Source organism: Salvelinus fontinalis, chromosome 39 (genome assembly GCF_029448725.1).
Source record: "Salvelinus fontinalis isolate EN_2023a chromosome 39, ASM2944872v1, whole genome shotgun sequence".
Taxonomy (NCBI): Eukaryota; Metazoa; Chordata; class Actinopteri; order Salmoniformes; family Salmonidae; genus Salvelinus; species Salvelinus fontinalis.
The window spans coordinates 27,239,181-27,260,807 of NC_074703.1; the positions used below are offsets into that span (position 1 = coordinate 27,239,181).

Below are 21,627 nucleotides of genomic sequence, written 5' to 3' on the forward strand. Positions count from 1 at the left end.
TCCCTGCCTGCCTGGCTCCCTGCCTGCCTGCCTGGCTCCCTGCCTGCCTGCCTGGCTCCCTGCCTGCCTGCCTGGCTCCCTGCCTGCCTGCCTGGCTCCCTGCCTGCCTGCCTGGCTCCCTGCCTGCCTGGCTCCCTGCCTGACTGGCTCCCTGCCTGGCTCCCTGCTGGAGCTCCATAGCCGGACACGCCTCAGGACTACCACTCCTGCCAGGAACAGTTCCTATCAGTGGACAGTGTATTACACACAGCACTGCCAGCAGCAGAGACGCCACCTGAGGAGCACCACTCTGACTTCCTCTACCTGACACATATGTGCTCCACACTAGTGTTGGACGGTATACTGAAACCCCATACTAGAATATGAAAAACGCTCTGTGGAGCAGAGGCAGTGGAGGAGAGACAGTGGAGGAGAGGCAGTGGAGGAGAGGAGAGGAAGGGCAGTGGAGGAGAGGAGAGGAAGGGCAGTGGAGGAGAGGAGAGGAGAGGAAGGGCAGTGGAGGAGAGGAGAGGAGAGGAAGGGCAGTGGAGGAGAGGAGAGGAAGGGCAGTGGAGGAGAGGAGAGGAAGGGCAGTGGAGGAGAGGAGAGGAAGGGCAGTGGAGGAGAGGAGAGGAAGGGCAGTGGAGGAGAGGAGAGGAAGGGCAGTGGAGGAGAGGAGAGGAAAGGCAGTGGAGGAGAGAACAGAATAATACCAATACCTCATCTCCAGTCCTGACAGAAAGACTGATGTCCCACCATTTAGCTGGAGATAAATCAAGATGGACGCCAGAAGCACTTACTGATTAAGTGTCAGGAACCAGAAGTAGACCAGGACCCACTCACAGCCAATACACTACAGTCTGTCTCTCTGACAAGAGTAGAATACTAGAGCAGGCTATACTGGGAGACAACAGAATCGTCTTGTCCTCCCACTGGAATCAGACAGATCTGGATCTGAGGGGAACCAGTCGTCTGTTCTTTCAACTGACTAAAACTACCATTTCAAACCTTGTTTACGTGTCTCTCTATCATGACTGGGAATACTTGGGAACAGAACTCCCAAATTAAAATCACTTGGTGTTTTTACAGTCTTATGGTCCAACAATAAATTTAAAAAAAAATAAACAAAATGGTTGATTTTTATTTGTTCAGAAAACTTAGGGGCCCAAACAAAAGTAAGCCAACCCGTGGGCACTGAGCTGGTCTGCTGCTTTAAGTCCACTGTTTTATGGAACACAAATGACTCCAGAGGGAGCCTGATGGAAATTGATTTGGGCCGGACACATGTCTCCTTCTCCTTCTGCAGCGACGACGACAGCAACAATGTTAACGGCGCTGTCCGTGGTGCTGAAGCTGCAACGTAAGACATTTCTACTTTCTTACTTGTTTTTCCCCTGACCGAAAAGCTTCGTTACAGAAATCCCTCATTTGTTTAGGATATACTTTCCCTATTCCCTCAAACCTTGCTCTCTTTACGTGACACATGTAAGCATCGCATGCATGTGAACAATAGGGACTGACCTATAGCCCATCATAACCACATTAATAACTTGGTTATAACTAACTCCAACACCGTAACATGTGTAAAAGTATAATTGATGCAGAGGACGTGAAAAATAAACTCCAAACAGGAGACTGCTGGACTAAGGAAATCTCAGCTGACCAACAGTGTCCATTCATCAACCCTTGGTGGAACAGAGGGTGAATTTGGAGGGTGCTTGTATTCAGCGCCAACTTCTCTCGTAGTGAGAGACTCCTCTCATCAAACCCTGCTCTTTCAGGGCTAAATCACTGGGAAACATAGCAACTTCCTCTCATCAAACCCTGCTCTTTCAGGGCTAAATCACTGGGAAACATAGCAACTTCCTCTCATCAAACCCTGCTCTTTCAGGGCATGATCACTGGGAAACATAGCGACTTCCTCTCATCAAACCCTGCTCTTTCAGGGCATGATCACTGGGAAACATAGCAACTTCCTCTCATCAAACCCTGCTCTTTCAGGGCTAGATCACTGGGAAACATAGCAACTTCCTCTCATCAAACCCTGCTCTTTCAGGGCATGATCACTGGGAAACATAGCGACTTCCTCTCATCAAACCCTGCTCTTTCAGGGCATGATCACTGGGAAACATAGCAACTTCCTCTCATCAAACCCTGCTCTTTCAGGGCATGATCACTGGGAAACATAGCAACTTCCTCTCATCAAACCCTGCTCTTTCAGGGCTAGATCACTGGGAAACATAGCAACTTCCTCTCATCAAACCCTGCTCTTTCAGGGCTAGATCACTGGGAAACATAGCAACTTCCTCTCATCAAACCCTGCTCTTTCAGGGCATGATCACTGGGAAACATAGCAACTTCCTCTCATCAAACCCTGCTCTTTCAGGGCATGATCACTGGGAAACATAGCGACTTCCTCTCATCAAACCCTGCTCTTTCAGGGCATGATCACTGGGAAACATAGCAACTTCCTCTCATCAAACCCTGCTCTTTCAGGGCATGATCACTGGGAAACATAGCAACTTCCTCTCATCAAACCCTGCTCTTTCAGGGCTAGATCACTGGGAAACATAGCAACTTCCTCTCATCAAACCCTGCTCTTTCAGGGCTAGATCACTGGGAAACATAGCAACTTCCTCTCATCAAACCCTGCTCTTTCAGGGCATGATCACTGGGAAACATAGCAACTTCCTCTCATCAAACCCTGCTCTTTCAGGGCTAGATCACTGGGAAACATCGCAACTTCCTCTCATCAAACCCTGCTCTTTCAGGGCATGATCACTGGGAAACATGGCGACTTCCTCTCATCAAACCCTGCTCTTTCAGGGCATGATCACTGGGAAACATAGCAACTTCCTCTCATCAAACCCTGCTCTTTCAGGGCTAAATCACTGGGAAACATGGCGACTTCCTCTCATCAAACCCTGCTCTTTCAGGGCATGATCACTGGGAAACATGGCGACTTCCTCTCATCAAACCCTGCTCTTTCAGGGCATGATCACTGGGAAACATAGCAACTTCCTCTCATCAAACCCTGCTCTTTCAGGGCTAAATCACTGGGAAACATGGCGACTTCCTCTCATCAAACCCTGCTCTTTCAGGGCATGATCACTGGGAAACATGGCGACTTCCTCTCATCAAACCCTGCTCTTTCAGGGCTAGATCACTGGGAAACATGGCAACTTCCTCTCATCAAACCCTGCTCTTTCAGGGCATGATCACTGGGAAACATAGCGACTTCCTCTCATCAAACCCTGCTCTTCCAGGGCTAGATCACTGGGAAACATGGCAACTTCCTTTCATCAAACCCTGCTCTTTCAGGGCATGATCACTGGGAAACATAGCAACTTCCTCTCATCAAACCCTGCTCTTTCAGGGCTAGATCACTGGGAAACATGGCAACTTCCTCTCATCAAACCCTGCTCTTTCAGTGCATGATCACTGGGAAACATAGCGACTTCCTCTCATCAAACCCTGCTCTTTCAGGGCATGGTCACTGGGAAACATGGTGACTTCCTCTCATCAAACCCTGCTCTTTCAGGGCTAGATGACTGGGAAACATGGCAACTTCCTCATCAAACCCTGCTCTTTCAGGGCATGATCACTGGGAAACATGGCAACTTGCTGCTTCTTATTGATCCCTTTCAGAACACCAGTATGCAGCTCACAGGAGGCTGGTGGCACCTTCATTAGGGAGGACGGGCTCATAGTAACGGCTGGAACAGAATAAATGGAAAGGAATCAAACTCATGGAATACATGTTTGATACCATTCCATTATCTCCGTTCCAGCCATTATCATGAGCCGTCCTCCCCTCAGCAGCCTCCTGTGCTGCAGCCAGAGTTATAGAGCTGGCATAGTGGCATTTTGATGTTCTGCAAACCCATTCAGACAGCTGGGTTTCCTTCCTCCTCGGCAGCAGCAGTTTAACCGCCGTGCCCCAGCGCCCACCTAACAGCTCTGTAGCCAGGTGCAGCTGCAGTACTCTAGTCCATTACCTCCCCTCCAGGCAGGGCCCACACCTTCCCACTGGGACGCCATTTTGGATCTAATTCTCACCAGTCACCTATCCAGCTGGTAGCTGCAGGCTCTAATCTAGTGGGCATCCGCGGCACAGTCTCATTACCTCCACTCCAGGCAGGGCCCACACCGTCCCACTGGGACGCCATGTTGGATCTCCATTCCTCTCCTACTCATCTGGCTGCTGGAGGCTCTAGTCTAGTGGGTATGAATGGCACAGCTTGACAGAGGGGATTGATTAACAGAGTCCCACTACAACCCTCAGACTAGTAGTACAGCTATGAGCTCTTCTGTCAGAAGCCAACAGACACAACGAGCCTCCAGATGAGGGTTAAGTGGTTGTTTTTCATCTGCAGCTCTGGAATGAAACATGCAATAGAACCCCATCAGTTCATAAAGTGTCTGCAGTCTAGAAGAGATGTGATGTGTCAATGGGAGGCAGTAACCTACAAACCACCTGACTGTAGTCTAGTAGTAGAGGTATAGACCACCTGACTGTAGTCTAGAAGAGATGTGATGTGTCAATGGGAGGCAGTGACCTACAGACCACCTGACTGTAGTCTAGTAGTAGTAGTAGTAGAGGTACAGACCACCTGACTGTAGTCTAGTAGTAGTAGTAGTAGAGGTACAGACCACCTGACTAGTCTAGATCAGAGAGAGAGAGAGAGAGAGCGCGAGATCAGAGAGAGAGAGAGAGAGAGCGCGAGATCAGAGAGAGAGAGAGAGAGAGCGCGAGATCAGAGAGAGAGAGAGAGAGAGCGCGAGATCAGAGAGAGAGAGAGAGAGAGCGCGAGATCAGAGAGAGAGAGAGAGAGAGCGCGAGATCAGAGAGAGAGAGAGAGAGAGCGCGAGATCAGAGAGAGAGAGAGAGAGAGCGCGAGATCAGAGAGAGAGAGAGAGAGAGCGCGAGATCAGAGAGAGAGAGAGAGAGAGCGCGAGATCAGAGAGAGAGAGCGCGAGATCAGAGAGAGAGAGCGCGAGATCAGAGAGAGAGAGCGCGAGATCAGAGAGAGAGAGCGCGAGATCAGAGAGAGAGAGCGCGAGATCAGAGAGAGAGAGCGCGAGATCAGAGAGAGCGCGAGATCAGAGAGAGCGCGAGATCAGAGAGAGCGCGAGATCAGAGAGAGCGCGAGATCAGAGAGAGCGCGAGATCAGAGAGAGCGCGAGATCAGAGAGAGCGCGAGATCAGAGAGAGCGCGAGATCAGAGAGAGCGCGAGATCAGAGAGAGCGCGAGATCAGAGAGAGCGCGAGATCAGAGAGAGCGCGAGATCAGAGAGAGAGAGAGCGCGAGATCAGAGAGAGCGCGAGATCAGAGAGAGAGAGAGCGCGAGATCAGAGAGAGAGAGAGAGAGAGAGCGCGAGATCAGAGAGAGAGAGAGAGAGAGAGCGCGAGATCAGAGAGAGAGAGAGAGAGCGCGAGATCAGAGAGAGAGAGAGAGAGCGCGAGATCAGAGAGAGAGAGAGAGAGCGCGAGATCAGAGAGAGAGAGAGAGAGCGCGAGATCAGAGAGAGAGAGAGAGAGCGCGAGATCAGAGAGAGAGAGAGAGAGCGCGAGATCAGAGAGAGAGAGAGAGAGCGCGAGATCAGAGAGAGAGAGAGAGAGCGCGAGATCAGAGAGAGAGAGAGAGAGCGCGAGATCAGAGAGAGAGAGAGAGAGCGCGAGATCAGAGAGAGAGAGAGAGAGCGCGAGATCAGAGAGAGAGAGAGAGAGCGCGAGATCAGAGAGAGAGAGAGAGAGCGCGAGATCAGAGAGAGAGCGCGAGATCAGAGAGAGAGCGCGAGATCAGAGAGAGAGCGCGAGATCAGAGAGAGAGCGCGAGATCAGAGAGAGAGCGCGAGATCAGAGAGAGAGCGCGAGATCAGAGAGAGAGCGCGAGATCAGAGAGAGAGCGCGAGATCAGAGAGAGAGCGCGAGATCAGAGAGAGAGCGCGAGATCAGAGAGAGAGCGCGAGATCAGAGAGAGAGCGCGAGATCAGAGAGAGAGCGCGAGATCAGAGAGAGAGCGCGAGATCAGAGAGAGAGCGCGAGATCAGAGAGAGAGCGCGAGATCAGAGAGAGAGCGCGAGATCAGAGAGAGAGCGCGAGATCAGAGAGAGAGCGCGAGATCAGAGAGAGAGCGCGAGATCAGAGAGAGAGCGCGAGATCAGAGAGAGAGCGCGAGATCAGAGAGAGAGCGCGAGATCAGAGAGAGAGCGCGAGATCAGAGAGAGAGCGCGAGATCAGAGAGAGAGCGCGAGATCAGAGAGAGAGCGCGAGATCAGAGAGAGAGCGCGAGATCAGAGAGAGAGCGCGAGATCAGAGAGAGAGCGCGAGATCAGAGAGAGAGCGCGAGATCAGAGAGAGAGCGCGAGATCAGAGAGAGAGCGCGAGATCAGAGAGAGAGCGCGAGATCAGAGAGAGAGCGCGAGATCAGAGAGAGAGCGCGAGATCAGAGAGAGAGCGCGAGATCAGAGAGAGAGCGCGAGATCAGAGAGAGAGCGCGAGATCAGAGAGAGAGCGCGAGATCAGAGAGAGAGCGCGAGATCAGAGAGAGAGCGCGAGATCAGAGAGAGAGAGATCATTGAGATTAGAGGCCAAGGCACTTATCACCATCGCCTCCACTACAAATATCACTGTTGTACAAAAGCTCAAATGCATTTTTTTTTGGTGATAAACCATTAATTGCCTGAAGGTTAGATTATTTAAATTCACTATCTGAGTGACTAGCTCGACTAAACCATCTCTTAGAAAATGACCAAAACAGAGATTGTTTGTACTAGAAAGTCAAAGTGGTGGAGGATAAGTGTACTAAGAGATATCTGACCTTGACATGAAGAGAGGACTGACATGTCAGTGTGACTCATGTTCTGGCTGACCTGATAAGAGCTAGTCTCTGCTTCCGGCAACATTGGCATAGTTTATCACGTTCCAAATTCTGCAAGGCCTTGGACGGGCGCCATAACTTCTTGATAAGACAGACCGAGCTGTGTAGCATCCTGTCCAAACCCATCCACAGTAAGTCTACTTAGCATCCCAAATGGCAACCTACACCCTACCCTGTATATTGCACTACTTTAGACCAGGGCTTGTGGGCTCTGGTTAAAAGTAGTGCACTACGTACGGAATAGGGTGCATTTTGGGACACAGCCGGCGTATCAGCTAAGGAAGCAGATTAAAGAGATTCTGTGAGAAGCTAGCCAATCAGCATCTGTACTGCAGTGAATACTAAATGTGACCCATTTCTCATGTGTTTTTCCTGACTAAATGGGCTAGCCCAACTTGTTCCTCTGCTATGCCTCAGATGGATGGATACGAGATCAGAACAGAAGGATTAGTCACAAAGAGAAGACAACGCAGTAGCCAGCCCAGTTACATCATGTTAATGACATCCTTCCCTTGGTACATTTTGATCTGGACAGAAATAAATAAAAATCCTCAAAACGGGGGAAACGAGGCGGCTTATGGTCAAAACGGGGGAAACGAGGCGGCTTATCGTCAAGACGGGGGAAACGAGGCGGCATATCGTCAAGACGGGGGAAACGAGGCGGCATATCGTCAAGACGGGGGAAACGAGGCGGCATATCGTCAAGACGGGGGAAACGAGGCGGCATATCGTCAAGACGGGGGAAACGAGGCGGCATATCGTCAAGACGGGGGAAACGAGGCGGCATATCGTCAAGACGGGGGAAACGAGGCGGCATATCGTCAAGACGGGGGAAACGAGGCGGCATATCGTCAAGACGGGGGAAACGAGGCGGCATATCGTCAAGACGGGGGAAACGAGGCGGCATATCGTCAAGACGGGGGAAACGAGGCGGCATATCGTCAAGACGGGGGAAACGAGGCGGCATATCGTCAAGACGGGGGAAACGAGGCGGCATATCGTCAAGACGGGGGAAACGAGGCGGCATATCGTCAAGACGGGGGAAACGAGGCGGCATATCGTCAAGACGGGGGAAACGAGGCGGCATATCGTCAAGACGGGGAAACGAGGCGGCATATCGTCAAGACGGGGGAAACGAGGCGGCATATCGTCAAGACGGGGGAAACGAGGCGGCATATCGTCAAGACGGGGGAAACGAGGCGGCATATCGTCAAGACGGGGGAAACGAGGCGGCATATCGTCAAGACGGGGGAAACGAGGCGGCATATCGTCAAGACGGGGGAAACGAGGCGGCATATCGTCAAGACGGGGGAAACGAGGCGGCATATCGTCAAGACGGGGGAAACGAGGCGGCATATCGTCAAGACGGGGGAAACGAAGTACAGGCCATCTGTGCTGCTACCCATGGTACATACTGCTGTACCCAGGCAGCGCCCTGCTCCACAAATACAGCACTGCCATGGTACATACTGCTGTACCCAGGCAGCGCCCTGCTCCACAAATACAGCACTGCCATGGTACATACTGCTGTACCCAGGCAGCGCCCTGCTCCACAAATACAGCACTGCCATGGTACATACTGCTGTACCCAGGCAGCACCCTGCTCCACAAATACAGCACTGCCATGGGCAGAACTCATACCAGGTGGGCTCTTCAGTCACACAATTGTTTCCCAACATGACAGACCTCCAGCAGTGAGAATGTGCAATACTGGAACTCCAGGCTCTCCTAGGTGTCCAACAACACATATCCCTATAGGACAGACTGGCCCTACCTATGACAGCCCAGTCTGTCACCCTTTCCATTCATGCTGCTTGCAGAACAACACCACTAGTGTTAAAATCAAAAAAGACCAAAGAGACTGAACACATTCAGCCTACAGAATGACATGGTCATAACATAAGGGTTGTTAGGATGAAGACAGACACACTGGTTATAGGAGAGGAAATCTGACCCACTCGGTCCTTCTCTGGGGAACTACCGATTACACACAGAGACAGAGAAACAGAGGGAGGAAGTGAGAGAGAGAGAGGAAGTGAGAGAGAGAGAGAGAGGAAGTGAGAGAGAGAGAGAGAGGAAGTGAGAGAGAGACAGAGAGGAAGTGAGAGAGACAGAGAGAGGAAGTGAGAGAGACAGAGAGAGACGAAGTGAGAGAGAGAGAGAGACGAAGTGAGAGAGAGAGAGAGACGAAGTGAGAGAGAGAGAGAGACGAAGTGAGAGAGAGAGAGAGACGAAGTGAGAGAGAGAGAGACGAAGTGAGAGAGAGAGGGACGAAGTGAGAGAGAGAGGGACGAAGTGAGAGAGAGAGGGACGAAGTGAGAGAGAGAGGGACGAAGTGAGAGTGAGGGACGAAGTGAGAGTGAGGGACGAAATGAGAGTGAGGGAGGAAATGAGAGTGAGGGAGGAAATGAGAGTGAGGGAGGAAATGAGAGTGAGGGAGGAAATGAGAGTGAGGGAGGAAATGAGAGTGAGGGAGGAAATGAGAGTGAGGGAGGAAATGAGAGTGAGGGAGGAAATGAGAGTGAGGGAGGAAATGAGAGTGAGGGAGGAAATGAGAGTGAGGGAGGAAATGAGAGTGAGGGAGGAAATGAGAGTGAGGGAGGAAATGAGAGTGAGGGACAGAGGGCGGAAAAGAGGAGAGAGAGTAAAAGAGAGAGTGGTCACTTCAACAATGCAGCCAACTGGATTGTAAGGACAGCCTACAGCTCAACATATGGAAATGAACCTACTGTACACAAGCTCAACAAGGACCCTGGCACCCAATATGGAAATGAACCTACTGTACACAAGCTCAACAAGGACCCTGGTACCCAATATGGAAATGAACCTACTGTACACAAGCTCAACAAGGACCCTGGCACCCAATATGGAAATGAACCTACTGTACACAAGCTCAACAAGGACCCTGGTACCCAATATGGAAATGAACCTACTGTACACAAGCTCAACAAGGACCCTGGTACCCAATATGGAAATGAACCTACTGTACACAAGCTCAACAAGGACCCTGGTACCCAATATGGAAATGAACCTACTGTACACAAGCTCAACAACAAGTAGCCTGGTACCCAAACATAAGTAATATTGTTATAGTCAAGGACAGTCAGTAGCTGTAACAACTGACCTGACAGCTCAGAGGTGCCACATTCATGACTGTGTTTTTGTTATGATTGTATGTGGACAGATGTTAGAATCTGGGTCAGAGTCAGGGGACCACAGGGGCCCTGCTACAGGAGCCCAGCTACAGGGGCCCAACTACAGGGGCCCAGCTACAGGGGCCCAGCAGAGCAGAGTGGAGGAGAGGTGTAAGTAACAGCTGTAACACGGTGGGGGGGAAAACAGAAGCAGTCCCATCCCAGAGAGACAGAATGAACAGACAGACTAGGTCAGGACCATGTAAGTGGGGAGGACAGAGCAGAGTGGAGGAGAGGTGTAAGTAACAGCTGTAACACGGTGGGGGGGTAATCAGAAGCAGTCCCATCCCAGAGAGACAGAATGAACAGACAGACTAGGTCAGGACCATGTAAGTGGGGAGGACAGAGCAGAGTGGAGGAGAGGTGTAATTAACAGCTGTAACACGGTGGGGGGGGAAACAGAAGCAGTCCCATCCCAGAGAGACAGAATGAACAGACAGACTAGGTCAGGACCATGTAAGTGGGGAGGACAGAGCAGAGTGGAGGAGAGGTGTAATTAACAGCTGTAACACGGTGGGGGGGGGGGGGGGGGGGGGGGGGTAATCAGAAGCAGTCCCATCCCAGAGAGACAGAATGAACAGACAGACTAGGTCAGGACCATGTAAGTGGGGAGGACAGAGCAGAGTGGAGGAGAGGTGTAATTAACAGCTGTAACACGGTGGGGGGGGAAACAGAAGCAGTCCCATCCCAGAGAGACAGAATGAACAGACAGACTAGGTCAGGACCATGTAAGTGGGGAGGACAGAGCAGTCACCTAATCTCAGCCTGTCTTCCTGGGAACAGCCCCTATTCCCTAGCCAACTAGTTCACACCAAGCCCATATGACTCCGGGAAAGAAACTAGTGCACTTTTATAGGGAGCCATTTGGGACACAGAATATGTCTGACCTGCCTGAGCTGCTCTACAAATGAAACCAGACTAGATCAAGTCCCAGGCCCTCCATACGGGAAGATAACTACCCCTGAACTAGAGGCCAACACATGAAACCCCTTCATTAATAACTAATGAGATACTCAGTCTTCACACTGCGTGGTCAGATATCCCACCTCTGTAACAACGTGGCCAGGCTAGAAAGGAGTCCTCTGGGCAAGCTGCCTTCTGGCAACAGAAACCACCATGGGAGTATTCATCAAGTCTTCAGAGACTTCCAGAGGGGTTTTAGAGAGTAGTTATGACAGGGAAGGCCTGTAGTGGGGTCAGAGACTTCCAGATGGGTTTTAGAGAGAGTAGTTATGACAGGGAAGGCATGTAGTGTGGTCAGAGACTTCCAGAGGGGTTTTAGAGAGTAGTTAAGACAGGGAAGGCCTGTAGTGTGGTCAGGGACTTCCAGAGGGGTTTTAGAGAGTAGTTAATACAGGGAAGGCCTGTAGTGTGGTCAGAGACTTCCAGAGGGGTTTTAGAGAGTAGTTAAGACAGGGAAGGCCTGTAGTGTGGTCAGGGACTTCCAGAGGGGTTTTAGAGAGTAGTTAAGACAGGGAAGGCCTGTAGTGGGGTCAGGGACTTCCAGAGGGGTTTTAGAGAGTAGTTAATACAGGGAAGGCCTGTAGTGTGGTCAGGGACTTCCAGAGGGGTTTTAGAGAGTAGTTAATACAGGGAAGGTCTGTAGTGTGGTCAGGGACTTCCAGAGGGGTTTTAGAGAGTAGTTAAGACAGGGAAGGTCTGTAGTGTGGTCAGGGACTTCCAGAGGGGTTTTAGAGAGTAGTTAAGACAGGGAAGGTCTGTAGTGTGGTCAGGGACTTCCAGAGGGGTTTTAGAGAGTAGTTAAGACAGGGAAGGCCTGTAGTGTGGTCAGGGACTTCCAGAGGGGTTTTAGAGAGTAGTTAAGACAGGGAAGGTCTGTAGTGTGGTCAGGGACTTCCAGAGGGGTTTTAGAGAGTAGTTAAGACAGGGAAGGTCTGTAGTGTGGTCAGGGACTTCCAGAGGGGTTTTAGAGAGTAGTTAAGACAGGGAAGGTCTGTAGTGTGGTCATCTCTATTGTCAAGAGATAGAAACAGAAGAACAAAATGTATATGTTGAACGATAATGATAAAATAATTCCACTCTGAAACCTTATAACTGTATGAAATTGATTAGAATCATAAAATTATAATCTCATGTGTGTAGTTTGAGTGGGAATCAGGTTAAACAATGTATCTGTAATAGCGGAAAAACACAGACTGAGCAAGGCGTAGTTTAGGATTTGAACTTGTATGCGGGTGCCTAGGAAAACACCAAAGAACAATTAAACCTGCGTTTGAACCGACCTGGCTAGGCCTCTGAGGAACCGATGAGAGCACAGGGAGTACTACAAGGTTTCCCTCATCTCAGGGGAATGGAACTGTTGGTGTGGCAGTGATACCTACTGTTGGTGTGGCAGTATGTGCGTAGGATACCTACTGTTTGTGTGGCAGTGTGTGCGTAGGATACCTACTGTTTGTGTGGCAGTGTGTGCGTAGGATACCTACTGTTGGTGTGGCAGTATGTGCGTAGGATACCTACTGTTGGTGTGGCAGTATGTGCGTAGGATACCTACTGTTTGTGGTGAAGTATGTGCGTAGGATACCTACTGTTGGTGTGGTGAAGTATGTGCGTAGGATACCTACTGTTGGTGTGGCAGTATGTGCGTAGGATACCTACTGTTTGTGTGGCAGTATGTGCGTAGGATACCTACTGTTTGTGTGGCAGTATGTGCGTAGGATACCTACTGTTGGTGTGGCAGTATGTGCGTAGGATACCTACTGTTGGTGTGGCAGTGTGTGCGTAGGATACCTACTGTTGGTGTGGCAGTGTGTGCGTAGGATACCTACTGTTTGTGTGGCAGTGTGTGCGTAGGATACCTACTGTTGGTGTGGCAGTATGTGCGTAGGATACCTACTGTTTGTGTGGCAGTGTGTGCGTAGGATACCTACTGTTGGTGTGGCAGTATGTGCGTAGGATACCTACTGTTGGTGTGGCAGTATGTGCGTAGGATACCTACTGTTGGTGTGGCAGTGTGTGCGTAGGATACCTACTGTTTGTGTGGCAGTATGTGCGTAGGATACCTACTGTTTGTGTGGCAGTATGTGCGTAGGATACCTACTGTTGGTGTGGCAGTGTGTGCGTAGGATACCTACTGTTTGTGTGGCAGTGTGTGCGTAGGATACCTACTGTTGGTGTGGCAGTATGTGCGTAGGATACCTACTGTTTGTGTGGCAGTATGTGCGTAGGATACCTACTGTTTGTGTGGCAGTATGTGCGTAGGATACCTACTGTTTGTGTGGCAGTATGTGCGTAGGATACCTACTGTTTGTGTGGCAGTATGTGCGTAGGATACCTACTGTTGGTGTGGCAGTGTGTGCGTAGGATACCTACTGTTGGTGTGGCAGTATGTGCGTAGGATACCTACTGTTGGTGTGGCAGTGTGTGCGTAGGATACCTACTGTTGGTGTGGCAGTGTGTGCGTAGGATACCTACTGTTTGTGTGGCAGTGTGTGCGTAGGATACCTACTGTTTGTGTGGCAGTATGTGCGTAGGATACCTACTGTTTGTGTGGCAGTATGTGCGTAGGATACCTACTGTTTGTGTGGCAGTATGTGCGTAGGATACCTACTGTTTGTGTGGCAGTATGTGACTAATTATTATTAAACCCATGATCAGATCTCGGGGATTGGTCAAAGCTATTGATTGTCAGTTATTATCATTGGAATTGAACATTCGTGACATGCATAGGCCACTACACCAAAGAATTAGCATCTCATTCTAGTAGGGTTGTAACGAGTACCAGCACCGTGACACAGCGATGCCTGATCTTCCAAGGGAGAAAGAACCCCAAGCAGAAAACCAAGGTGATTCTGGGTGACACCATAAAGGGTGCTGGTCACGGGGTGGCAGGTAGCCTAGCGGTTAAGAAAACCAAGGGGATTCTGGGTGACACCATAAAGGGTGCTGGTCACGGGGTGGCAGGTAGCCTAGCGGTTAAGAAAACCAAGGTGATACTGGGTGACACCATAAAGGGTGCTGGTCACGGGGAGGCAGGTAGCCTAGCGGTTAAGAAAACCAAGGGGATTCTGGGTGACACCATAAAGGGTGCTGGTCACGGGGAGGCAGGTAGCCTAGCGGTTAAGAAAACCAAGGTGATACTGGGTGACGCCATAAAGGGTGCTGGTCACGGGGAGGCAGGTAGCCTAGCGGTTAAGAAAACCAAGGGGATTCTGGGTGACACCATAAAGGGTGCTGGTCACGGGGAGGCAGGTAGCCTAGCGGTTAAGAAAACCAAGGGGATTCTGGGTGACACCATAAAGGGTGCTGGTCACGGGGAGGCAGGTAGCCTAGCGGTTAAGAAAACCAAGGGGATTCTGGGTGACACCATAAAGGGTGCTGGTCACGGGGAGGCAGGTAGCCTAGCGGTTAAGAAAACCAAGGGGATTCTGGGTGACGCCATAAAGGGTGCTGGTCACGGGGAGGCAGGTAGCCTAGCGGTTAAGAAAACCAAGGGGATTCTGGGTGACGCCATAAAGGGTGCTGGTCACGGGGAGGCAGGTAGCCTAGCGGTTAAGAAAACCAAGGTGATACTGGGTGACGCCATAAAGGGTGCTGGTCACGGGGAGGCAGGTAGCCTAGCGGTTAAGAAAACCAAGGTGATACTGGGTGACGCCATAAAGGGTGCTGGTCACGGGGAGGCAGGTAGCCTAGCGGTTAAGAAAACCAAGGTGATACTGGGTGACACCATAAAGGGTGCTGGTCACGGGGAGGCAGGTAGCCTAGCGGTTAAGAAAACCAAGGTGATACTGGGTGACACCATAAAGGGTGCTGGTCACGGGGAGGCAGGTAGCCTAGCGGTTAAGAAAACCAAGGGGATTCTGGGTGACACCATAAAGGGTGCTGGTCACGGGGAGGCAGGTAGCCTAGCGGTTAAGAAAACCAAGGGGATTCTGGGTGACACCATAAAGGGTGCTGGTCACGGGGAGGCAGGTAGCTTAGCGGTTAAAAGCAATGGGCCAGTAACAGAAAGGTCGCTGGTTCGAATCCTCGAGCTGGCAAGGTGGACAAATCTGCCGTTCTGTCGTTGAGCAGAGCAGTTACCCCCAACAACAACTGTTCCCCAGGCAGCGATGATGTGGATTAAGGCAGCCCCCCCCCCCCCCCACCCCCCCACCTCTCTGATTCAGAGGGTTAAATGAGGAAGACTCATTTCAGTTGATGACATTCAGTTGTACAGCTGACTAGGTCTCCCCTTTCAACATCAGGACTGTTTTCCTCAGGAAACAGAGTCCACTTCATGTTTTATTTCCTTTGAGGATGGCGATAGTGGTATCCTGACAACCCTACATTCTAGTTCTGTAGGCAACACCCAGTAGTGGTGAATCTGGTGCGAGAGCAGTATGAACTGGAGAGGTGAATCTGGTGCGAGAGCAGTATGAACTGGAGGGGTGAATCTGGTGCGAGAGCAGTATGAACTGGAGGGGTGAATCTGGTGCGAGAGCAGTATGAACTGGAGGGGTGAATCTGGTGCGAGAGCCGTATGAACTGGAGGGGTGAATCTGGTGCGAGAGCCGTATGAACTGGAGAGGTGAATCTGGTGCGAGAGCAGTATGAACTGGAGAGGTGAATCTGGTGCGAGAGCAGTATGAACTGGTTTCTATTCCACTAGAGAAAGGAGGACAACCTGAAGACTACTTTACACCAGAGTGTCTTATCTGTCCCCCATCATCTACTCCACACTAGTGTAGAGGACACTTTCCTTTAGGCTTCCCCGCTCTGCCCCGCTCTGCCCCGCTCTGTGTCTCACTGACACCTATATACCGGGTCTGGTTAAATGGGCCCGTTTGGCTGTGTGACAGGAGGCCTTGGTTCAGGGCTCACTGAAGCACAGCTCCTGCCAGGGAGGCAGCTCAAGACACGCACCGCCGGTTGATTGACACACTAACAATGGTCGTGTACCGCCCTTGTTTATGGTCGTGTACCGCCCTTGTTTATGGTCGTGTACCGCCCTTGTTTATGGTCGTGTACCGCCCTTGTTTATGGTCGTGTACCGCCCTTGTTTATGGTCGTGTACCGCCCTTGTTTATGGTCGTGTACCGCCCTTGTTTATGGTCGTGTACCGCCCTTGTTTATGGTCGTGTACCGCCCTTGTTTATGGTCGTGTACCGCCCTTGTTTATGGTCGTGTACCGCCCTTGTTTATGGTCGTGTACCGCCCTTGTTTATGGTCGTGTACCGCCCTTGTTTATGGTCGTGTACCGCCCTTGTTTATGGTCGTGTACCGCCCTTGTTTATGGTAGTGTACCGCCCTTGTTTATGGTAGTGTACCGCCCTTGTTTATGGTAGTGTACCGCCCTTGTTTATGGTAGTGTACCGCCCTTGTTTATGGTAGTGTACCGCCCTTGTTTATGGTAGTGTACCGCCCTTGTTTATGGTAGTGTACTGCCCTTGTTTATGGTAGTGTACTGCCCTTGTTTATGGCACTGCACAGAGGTGATGCTGCTGCAACAAGCTATACTATACTACAGTATTCAGTTGTATTGTTCCTTCCTGGTTGATGTTGATTAGGAGTCATGTGACTTAATATTTCCTGGTAATATATTTTTACATCCAGCCCCAAGAGGTGCATGAAGGTACACATGAACAAAAGTATGTGGACACCTGCAAGTCGAACATCTCATTCCCGTCGCTGCTTTAACAGCCTCCACTCTTCTGGGAAGGCTTTCCACTAGATGTTGGAACATTGCTGCTATAACAGCCTCCACTCTTCTGGGAAGGCTTTCCACTAGATGTTGGAACATTGCTGCATTAACAGCCTCCACTCTTCTGGGAAGGCTTTCCACTAGATGTTGGAACATTGCTGCTATAACAGCCTCCACTCTTCTGGGAAGGCTTTCCACTAGATGTTGGAACATTGATGTGGGGGACTTGGTTCCACTCAGCCACAAGAGCATTAGTGAGGTCAGGCACTGATGTTGGGCGATTAGGTCTGACTGAGTCAACGTTCCAATTCATCCTAAAGGTGTTCGATGGGGTTGAGGTCAGGGCTCTGTGCAGGCCAGTCAAGTTCTTCCACATCGATCACGACAAAGCCTTTCTCTATGGACCTCGCTTTGTGCACGGGGGCATAGTCATGCTGAAACAGGAAAGAGCCTTCCCCAAACTGTTGCCACAAAGTTGGAAGCACAGAATCGTCTAGAATGTCACTGTATGCTGCAGTGTTAAGCTGTCCCTTCACTCTGCAGTCCAACTCAACCCAAACCATCTCAATTGGGTTGACGCTGGGTAATTGTGGAGGCCAGGTCATCTGATGCAGCACTCCATCACTCTCCTTCTTGGTTAAAGAACAGCTCAAATAAGCAAAGAGAACACATCTCAAAATCAAGTGTTCAGAGGAGACAGCGTGAATCAGGCCTACAGGGTCGAATTGCTGCAAAAAAACACTACTAAAGGACACCAATAAGAAGAGACTTGCTTGGGCCAAGAAACACGAGGGACATTAGACCAGTGGAAATCTGTCCTTTGGTCTGATGAGTCCAAAGTTGAGATTTAAACAGGACAATGACCCAACACATCGCCAGGCTGTCCAAGGGCTATTTAACCAAATAGGGCTATCTTCTGTATACCCCCCTACCTTGTCACAACAACTGATTGGCAAACACATTAAGTCAAGAAATTCCACAAATTAACTTTTAACAAGGTACACCTGTTAATTGAAATGTATACCAGGTGACTACCTCATGAAGCTAGTTAAGAGAATGCCAAGTGTGTGCAAAGCTGTCATCAAGGCAAAGGGTGGCTACTTTGAAGAATCTCAAATATATGTTGATTTGTTTAACAGTTTTTTGGTTACTACATGATTCCATGTGTTATTTCATAGTTTTGATGTCTTCACTGTTATTCTACAATGTCGAAAATAGAAAAAAATGAAAGAAAGATCCTGGAATGAGTCGGTGTCCAAACTTTTGACTAGTACTGTATACATTTTAGAATGAGGCTGTAACGTAACAAAATGTGGAAAAAGTCCAAGGGTCTGAATACTTTCTGAATGCACTGTATATCTAAACAAATACGCTTAATCCTCCACCACCACCCCACAGCAGCACCGCCGCCCCCACCACCACCCCACAGCAGCACCGCCGCCCCCCCCACCACCACCCCACAGCAGCACCGCCGCCCCCACCACCACCCCACAGCAGCACCGCCGCCCCCACCACCCCCCTCCTCTGAAGCAGTTCACATTGATGTGGTTCAGCAACTGTTTTAACTACTGAGCCAGGTATGATGCTAGGCTGAGGATCCACCACAAACCCATAGACCTTGGCTACAGCTTAGGGGCTGTTTATACCTACAGAATATGTGAAGTAACATCTGCCTTGCTTCCACATCAGATGTGCAGCTTATCTGTTAACAGTATCCGTACATTTGCCTTGAATGTGGACACTTGAAGACCCATTGGATCTCTCCTCTGTACTGCATGTTCTTTGGCAGCAGCAATGACAACAAGGGCTGTAGACTAGCTTGTGTTTTAATAGAAACACAGGTATGATCCAACTCCATCTGAAATAGAGTTGCTGAAGACAGAACAACCATATGTGGCTGCCGACCCCTCTGCTTCCACAGCCTTTGTACACTACACAGACACAGGGAAGCCAGAGCACAGCCAGGGAAGCCAGGGCACGCAGACACAGCCAGGGAAGCCAGGGCACGCAGACACAGCCAGGGAAGCCAGGGCACGCAGACACAGCCAGGGAAGCCAGGGCACGCAGACACAGCCAGGGAAGCCAGGGCACGCAGACACAGGGAAGCCAGGGCACGCAGACACAGGGAAGCCAGGGCACGCAGACACAGGGAAGCCAGGGCACGCAGACACAGGGAAGCCAGGGCACGCAGACACAGGGAAGCCAGGGCACGCAGACACAGGGAAGCCAGGGCACGCAGACACAGGGAAGCCAGGGCACGCAGACACAGGGAAGCCAGGGCACGCAGACACAGGGAAGCCAGGGCACGCAGACACAGGGAAGCCAGGGCACGCAGACACAGGGAAGCCAGGGCACGCAGACACAGGGAAGCCAGGGCACGCAGACACAGGGAAGCCAGGGCACGCAGACACAGGGAAGCAGCTTGCAGACAAGAAGCTTTCTTGCATCTCACCCACGATCAGATATGCTTGAGCCTCTCTGTGCTGTGTGCACTCAACAGCAGCAAATCTGGGGCTACACTAATGACAAATGTTGGGGACTGTTAGTGCACTGTTAAATGTAGGCTATTACCAGCAGTGGGTCACAACAAATGTTCTGGATTAAAAGAGATTAAGCCACACTCCTCACACCACATGCCAATCAAAATAAACAGTAAGCGGACCGGCCAAGCAGAATAACAAACAAACAGACTACTTTAGAGAAGGCTGAATTGATTAAGGCAACAAACAAACAAAAAGACTTGATTTATTAAAAAAGTGCATTCTGGTCACGATCTTCCAAAGGCTCAACGATGGAAAAAGCAGTAGCTCAGAGAAACAAAGACCTAAAACGGCATTACAAAAAACATACATTATTGAATCCTTTTATGCATGAATCATTTCAAATCGACCCCGTCTCAAAACAATTATTATTTTGTCATTACCGATAACAGTGAGGAAATCAGACAGGGTCACCGGAGGTCAGGGGCTGTGTCAACTTCAAATCAATCACCCTTCTGATTGCTGTCAGTCTTCAGTTTGATATATTACTGATTCACTGACTGACTGAACCAACCCAAACTCATAACAAATAGCCTGGTGTTCACTGGAAAATCTAAACAGAATGGGGCCTAAAGGCATTAAATCCACAGCTGGAAGTCCTGGACAAAAACACTGAGATGGGCTGAAGAAATGTTTGCTAATTTAGAGTAGGTATATTCTTTCTAATAGCCATTTCACTTCAGTCAAGACCTCCAAATCACAACCTGCAACCAAAACAATACCTTTCCCTGAGTGTCAATGCAGATACATAGCTGGTAGACCTTGTAACAGACCTTTGAAAACAGACAGTCATGAGTCTTATTCCTTTAGCTACACCATCATGTAATAGCACAGGATGTAGCTACTCCTGAAAAGTAATTTCTCTCCAGACCAAGGACAACGGTTAATGCTTTGTACTCTGATCGTAGAGACTACTGAATGAACTGACGGGATGGGGAAATCATGATATTAGGTGTTTAGGTATTGTGTGTGTTGAGTAGCTAACTACGTGGCTTGAAAGTTGCCTTAAATAGCTACTGTGTTCAAAATACCAGTAGGCTACTTTGGCTAGCAACTCATGCAACTAGCCAGGCGTAACTGGCAACCATTCAATGGACCGCGATGAGTTTCAGCTTACGTTTGATTACGTTCCGCTCGATAGCTAACTGGGTAACTTGAAAGAAGTAGTTAATTCACTGGCTAGATAAAGTTGGATGAATGAACTCTTCTGTTGTATGGATTAGCACTGTCGGCTAACTAGAAACACTAGAACTAAATTAGACAAAACCATAACACAAACACCATAAGAGGTAATGTTAGTAGGTTAGAGTACCATTTTATTGATACGGTAACGTTAACACAACAAAATCATCATGATAAGCGACCATAACCAAATGTATAGCCCAGATATTTGTGGGTGTTGGATGCGATTCGCAATTATTGGATCAGTGAACATTAACGTTAGCTGTTCGCTAAGCAGAGCTAACATAGCTGGCTAACAAGCTAACCAAAATACGCGCTAGGTAGTTTTACTTCAATAACTCATTGAATACTATTACTTAGCTATCTACACCTTTAATGAAATCACCTCCATAAAAACGGGACAAATCAGCTAACTAACGTTAGCTAGCTGGCTGGCTTGCAAGACATCAGTAGGACTCAATGTTCAAACCTTGGGATAACTATTTGACTACAGCAAAGGGGGAGGGCTGCTGTGCGGATTGGGCCTGTAATGTCTTGGTTCTCTGTCGCTCTCAATTTGTACAGCCCCAGACAAAAAACAAAAACGATAACGCAAAAGGTCGGATTACACCTCGACCACTAGCCCAATTTCCTCCAAACCGGCGTCGCTGGGTGCCAAAATAATGCGGGTTCGACATGCAACGCTTCCCTGGTGGAGCATGGTGGATATTTTTAAAGGAAAAAACAGAGAAAAAACTCACCGCATTAATTTCTCTTCTCCTCGCAGATCCAAGATGGCTGTGTACTCTAAAATCGAGGATGCTGGGTATACCGCCTTTACCCTCTGACCCTGCCTCAGCCTCCAAAGGCATCTCCTGTAGCTGTTGCCGTGTTGGGTGGGTGCTCTTTCTGCGACTGTTGCCACGGTAGAATTGTCTCCCTCGCTTCATGTTTCTCTCTACACAGACCGTGAAACATCTTACGTGACCTAGCATGATCTATATAGACATTGAAGACGTGAATTGTGACGTAGCCTATGAAATGGGCATTAGAACTATGATACATTAAATGTAAATATTTGTTTCATCACCCCCCCCCTTTCATCACAGAACATCACTGTTTTGTAATTTGTTGCAGCTGAAATTATACACGTTAGTGAACAATTTGATAGTTTGCTAATTGCAATGAATTCTCAGTTGCAGGGGTCATGAGCTAAAAAGTGATGATG

The 21,627-nt window shown here is 49.7% G+C and overlaps 1 protein-coding gene across 1 annotated transcript in view; it reads right to left on the reverse strand.

The window, feature by feature from the left end:
• Nucleotides 1-21,388, reverse strand: part of LOC129838848 (CCR4-NOT transcription complex subunit 2-like) — a gene marked incomplete in the record, with an annotated part of 95,708 nt that extends 74,320 nt beyond the window's left edge. The window contains 1 exon segment of the mRNA XM_055906072.1: nucleotides 21,161-21,388. Within this exon segment, the coding sequence (XP_055762047.1) occupies nucleotides 21,161-21,349 (189 nt within the window).
• Nucleotides 21,389-21,627: the final 239 nt, after the last annotated feature.